Source organism: Lagopus muta, chromosome 29 (genome assembly GCF_023343835.1).
Source record: "Lagopus muta isolate bLagMut1 chromosome 29, bLagMut1 primary, whole genome shotgun sequence".
In the NCBI taxonomy this organism is placed as follows: Eukaryota; Metazoa; Chordata; class Aves; order Galliformes; family Phasianidae; genus Lagopus; species Lagopus muta.
Genome location: NC_064461.1, coordinates 2,519,747 through 2,525,746, shown reverse-complemented (window position 1 = coordinate 2,525,746; position 6,000 = coordinate 2,519,747). Strand labels below are relative to the sequence as shown.

Genomic DNA, 6,000 nt, shown 5'->3' with positions numbered 1-6,000 from the left:
ACATGGGGTGACATGGGGTGACATGGGGTGACATTGGGTGACATTGGGTGACGTTGGGTGAATTGGGTGAATTGGGTGACATGGGGTGACGTTGGGTGACGTTGGGTGACGTTGGGTGACATTGGTTGACATGGGGTGACGTTGGGTGACGTTGGGTGACGTTGGGTGACATGGGGTGACATTGGGTGAATTGAGTGACGTTGGGTGACATTGGGTGACGTTGGGTGACATTGGCTGATATTGGGTGACATGGGGTGACATGGGGTGACATGGGGTGACGTTGGGTGACATTGGGTGACATTGGGTGAATTGGGTGACATGGGGTGACGTTGGGTGACGTTGGGTGACGTTGGGTGACATGGGGTGACATGGGGTGACGTTGGGTGGGCGCTGGCTCTGCTGGGAGGTGGGCGCCAGGGCTGGAGGATGGGGCTGGGCTGGGGTGGGCACCAGGCTATGGGGTGGCACCTGGACAGGGTTCTGGGACTGGCCTGGGGTCATGGGGTCAACTGAGGTGTCACCCGCTGTCCCCACCGTCACCCCGCTGTCACTGTGCCGCCCCATCCCCGTTGTCACCCTGCTGTCACCCCTCCGTCACCCCATCCCCGCCGTCACCCTGTCTCCACTGTCACCCTGCTGTCACCCCTCTGCCACCCCGTCCCCACTGTCACCCCTCTGTCACCCCATCCCTGCTGTCACCCTGCTGTCACCCCTTTGTCACTCTGCTTCTGCCCCATCCTCGTTGTCACCCTGCTGTTACCCCTCTGCCACCCCATCCCTGCCATCACCCCATCCTTGCTGTCACCCCTCCGTCCCCCCGTTCCCACTGTCACCCCTCTGCCACCCCATCCCTGCTGCCGCCCCATCCCTGCCATCACCCCATCCCCCCTGTCACTCTGCTGTCTCCCCTCTGCCACCCCGTCCCCACTGTCACCCCACTGTCACCCCTCCGTCACCCCATCCCTGCTGTCACCCCATCCCTGCCACCACCCCATCCCCACTATCACCCTGCTGTCGCCTCTCTGTCACTCTGCTGCTGGCCCATCCTCGTTGTCACCCTGCTGTCACCCCTCTGCTGCCCCATCCCTGCCATCACCCCATCCTTGTTGTCACCCTTCTGTCACTCTGCTGTCACCCCATCCCACCGTCACCCCGTCCCCACTGTCACCCCTCTGCCACCCCATCCCTGCCATCACCCCATCCCCGCTGTCCCCCCCGCTCCCCCGGCAGGTGGACAACTCCTCTCTGACGGGGGAGTCAGAGCCGCAGACCCGCTCCCCGGAGTTCACCCACGAGAACCCGCTGGAGACGCGCAACATCTGCTTCTTCTCCACCAACTGCGTGGAAGGTCAGCGCTGCCCCCGTGTCCCCACCGCGTCCCCAGTGGCACCCGGGGGGCTGGGTGCTACCGCCGCCCCTCCGCGTCCCTCATGGGTGCCCTGTGAGACGCAGAAGTGCCCCATGAGCCCCACAGATGCCCCATGAGCCCCACGGATGCCCTATGAGCCCCATGGATGCCCTATGAGACCCACGGATGCCCTATGAGCCCCACAGATGCCCTATGAGCCCCACGGATGCCCTATGAGCCCCACAGATGCCCTATGAGCCCCACGGATGCCCTATGAGCCCCACAGATGCCCTATGAGCCCCACAGATGCCCCATGAGCCCCACGGATGCCCTATGAGACCCACGGATGTCCTGTGAGCTCCGTGGTTGCCCTCTCAGCCCCATAGGTGCCCTGTGAGAGCGATGGGTGCCCCATGAGCCCCACGGATGCCCCGTGAGCCCCACAGATGCCCCGTGAGCCCCACGGATGCCCCGTGAGCCCCATGGATGCCCCATGAGCCCCACAGATGCCCCATGAGCCCCATGGATGCCCTATGAGCCCCACAGATGCCCCATGAGCCCCACGGATGCCCCGTGAGCCCCACAGATGCCCCATGAGCCCCACAGATGCCCCGTGAGCCCCATGGATGCCCCATGAGCCCCATGGATGCCCTATGAGCCCCACAGATGCCCCATGAGCCCCACAGATGCCCCGTGAGCCCCACAGATGCCCCATGAGCCCCATGGATGCCCTATGAGCCCCACAGATGCCCCATGAGCCCCACGGATGCCCTATGAGCCCTACAGATGTCCTATGAGGCCCACGGATGCCCCATGAGTCCCACAGATGCCCCATGAGCCCCACGGATGCCCTATGAGCCCCACGGATGCCCTATGAGACCCACGGATGCCCCATGAGCCCCATGGATGCCCTATAAGCCCCACAGATGCCCCATGAGCCCCACAGATGCCCTATGAGACCCACAGATGTCCTGTGAGGCCCATAAGTGTCCCGTGAGCCCCACGGATGCCCCATGAGACCCATAGATTCCCTACAATCTCTATAGACACCCTGTGAGCCCCATGGATCCCCTGGGCTCCCTATGAGCCCCAAGGGTCAACCGTGAGCCCCACAGATGCCCTATGAGCCCCACGGATGCCCTATGAGACCCACGGATGTCCTGTGAGCTCCGTGGTTGCCCTGTCAGCCCCATAGGTGCCCTGTGAGAGCGATGGGTGCCCCATGAGCCCCACAGATGCCCTATGAGCCCCACAGATGCCCCATGAGCTCCGTGGTTGCCCTCTCAGCCCCATAGGTGCCCTGTGAGAGCGATGGGTGCCCCATGAGCCCCACAGATGCCCTGCAAAACCCACGGGTGCCCCGTGAGACCTATAGGTGCCTTATGAGCCCACAAGTACCCTGTGAGGCTCGTAGATGTTCACTGAGTCCCTTGGGTGCTCTGTGGGACCCTTTGATGCCCTCTGAGCCCAGTGGTTGCCCTGAGAAATAATTGGGTGCCCTATGAGCCCCATGAGCGCCCTTTGAGCCCCACAGACACCCTGTGAGCCCCATGGATGCCCTGTGAGCCCCATGGATGCCCTTTGAGCCCCACAGACACCCTGTGGGCCCCATGGATGCTCTATGACATGAACGGGTCCCCCATGAATCCCCTGGGTTCCCTATGAGCCCCAAGGGTCACCTATGAGCCCCACAGATGTCCTGTGAGGCCCATAAGTATCCTGTGAGGCCCACGGGTGCCCCATGAGACTCATAGATGCCCTACAATCCCCACAGATGCCTTATGAGTCCCATGGATATTCTGTGAGATCAATGGATCCCCACGAGCTCCACGGGTTCCCCATAAGACCCATAGATTCCCTCCAATCTCTATAGACATCCTGTGAGCCCCATAGGTGCCCTGTGAGCCCCATGGATGCTCTGTGACATGAACGGGTCCCCCATGAGTCCCCTGGGTTTCCTATGAGCCCCAAGGGTCACCCGTGAGCCCCACAGATGCCCCATGAGCCCCACGGATGCCCTATGAGACCCACGGATGTCCTGTGAGCTCCGTGGTTGCCCTCTCAGCCCCATAGGTGCCCTGTGAGAGCGATGGGTGCCCCATGAGCCCCACAGATGCCCTGCAAGACCCACGGGTGCCTTGCGAGACCTATAGGTGCCTTATGAGCCCACAAGGTGCCCCATGAGACCCATAGATTCCCTCCAATCTCTACAGACACCCTGTGAGCCCCATGAATGCCCTATGAGCCCCATGGATCCCCTGGGCTCCCTATGAGCCCCAAGGGTCACCCGTGAGCCCCACAGATGTCCTGTGAGGCCCATAAGTATCCTGTGAGCCCCACGGGTGCCCCATGAGACCCATAGATGCCCTACAATCTCTATAGACACCCTGTGAGCCCCATGGATGCCCCGTGAGCCCCATGGATCCCCTGGGCTCCCTATGAGCCCCAAGGGTCACCCATGAGCCCCACAGATGTCCTGTGAGGCCCATAAGTATCGTATGAGCCCCACGGCTGTCCCATGAGACCCATAGATGCCCTACAATCTCTATAGACACCCTGTGAGCCCCATGGATGCCCTGTGAGCCCCGTGAGCACCCTGTGTGATCTGTAGATGCCCTGTGAGCCCCACAGATGCCCTATGAGCCCCATGGATGCTCTATGACATGAATGGGTGCCCCATGAGTCCCCTGGGTTCCCTATGAGCCCCAAGGGTCACCCGTGAGCCCCACAGATGTCCTGTGAGGCCCATAAGTATCCTGTGAGGCCCACGGGTGCCCCATGAGACCCATAGATGCCCTACAATCTCTATAGACACTCTGTGAGCCCCATGGATGCCCCGTGAGCCCCATGAATCCCCTGGGTTCCCTATGAGCCCCAAGGGTCACCTGTGAGCCCCACAGATGTCCTGTGAGGCCCATAAGTATCCCCACGGGCACCCCATGAGACCCATAGATGCCCTACAATCTCTATAGACACCCTGTGAGCCCCACGGGTGCCCCATGAGACCCATAGATTCCCTCCAGTCTCTATAGACACCCTGTGAGCCCCATGGATGTCCTGTGAGCCCCACGGGTGCCCCACAAGCCCCACAGCGTCCCGTTGTCCCCTCCTCCCCCCATGGGTGTCCCTTAGGCACGGCCCGGGGCATCGTCATCTCCACGGGGGACCGCACGGTGATGGGCCGCATCGCCTCGCTGGCCTCGGGGCTGGAGGTGGGACGGACGCCCATCGCCATGGAGATCGAGCACTTCATCCGCCTCATCACCGGCGTCGCCGTCTTCCTCGGCCTCTCCTTCTTCATCCTCTCCCTCATCCTGGGCTACACGTGGCTGGAGGCCGTCATCTTCCTCATCGGCATCATCGTGGCCAATGTCCCCGAGGGGCTGCTGGCCACCGTCACCGTAAGGGCGGCCGATGGGGCAGAGGGGCAGCGGGTTGGGAGTGCTGGTGGCACTGGGCTTGGAGCCTTGGGTTCCACTCTTATGGGCGTCCTGTGAGATCAGTGGGTGCCCCATGAGCCCCACGGGTGCCCTCTGAGCCCCATGGGTGCCCTCGGAGCTCCATGGGTGCCCTCTGAGCTCCATGGGTGCCCCATGAGCCCCATGGGTGCCCTCTGAGATCCACTGGTGCCCTATTAGCCCCATGGGTGCCCTATTAACCCCATGGGTGCCCTCTGAGCTCCATGGGTGCCCTCTGAGCTCCATGAGTGGCCTATGAGCCCTATGGGTGCCCTATGATCCCCATGGGTGCCTGATGAGCCCCATGGGTGCCTGATGAGCCCCATGGGTGCCCTCGGAGCTCCATGGGTGCCCTATTAACCCCATGGGTGCCCTCTGAGCTCCACTGGTGCCCTCTGAGCCCCATGGCTGCCCTCAGAGCTCCATGGGTGCCCTATGAGCCCCATAGGGGCCCTCTGAGTTCCATTGGTGCCCCATGAGCCCCATGGGTGCCCTCTGAGCCCTATGGGTGCCCTCTGAGCCCCATGGGTGCCCTCGGAGCTCCATGGGTGCCCTCTGAGCCTCATGGGTGCCCTTGAGCACCCTGTGTGTTCCATGGGTGACCTATGAACCCCATAGATACTATATGAGACCCATGGGTGCTTTCATCCCCATCGATGCCCTACGAGACACATGAATGCTCTTTGAGCCCCACGGGTGCCCTGTGTGACCCATAGGTGCTTTAATGAGCCCCATGGGTGCTCTAAAAACCCCATAGGTGCCCTATGAGACTAATGGGTGCCCTGTGAGCCCCATGGGTGCCCTCTGAGCTCCATGGTGCCCTATGAGCCCCATGGGTGCCCTCCGAGCTCCACCGGTGCCCTATGATCCCCATGGGTGCCCTCTGAGCCCCATGGGTGTCCTATGAGCACCATGGGTGCCTGATGAGCCCCATGGATGCCCTCGGAGCTCCATGGGTGCCCTATTAACCCCATGGGTGTCCTATTAGCCCCATGGTGCCCTCTGAGCTCCATGGTGCCCTCTGAGCCCCATGGGTGCCCTATGAGCCCCATAGGGGCCCTCTGAGCCCCATGGGTGCCCTCTGAGCTCCATGGGTGCCCTATGAGCCCTATGGGTGCAGTCTGAGCCCCATGGGTGCCCTATGAGCCCCATGGGTGCCCTCTGAGCTCCATGGGTGCCCTTGAGCACCCTATG

General features: G+C 62.3%; 1 protein-coding gene across 1 annotated transcript in view; it reads left to right on the top strand.

Annotated features, from left to right (window-relative positions):
* Positions 1–514: 514 nt before the first annotated feature.
* The window catches only part of LOC125685661 (sodium/potassium-transporting ATPase subunit alpha-2-like), a gene marked incomplete at its 5' end in the record, with an annotated part of 73,998 nt that continues 68,512 nt past the window's right edge, over positions 515–6,000 (top strand). The window contains 2 exon segments of the mRNA XM_048928917.1: positions 515–1,348; positions 4,481–4,749. Coding sequence (XP_048784874.1) covers positions 515–1,348; positions 4,481–4,749 — 1,103 coding nt within the window.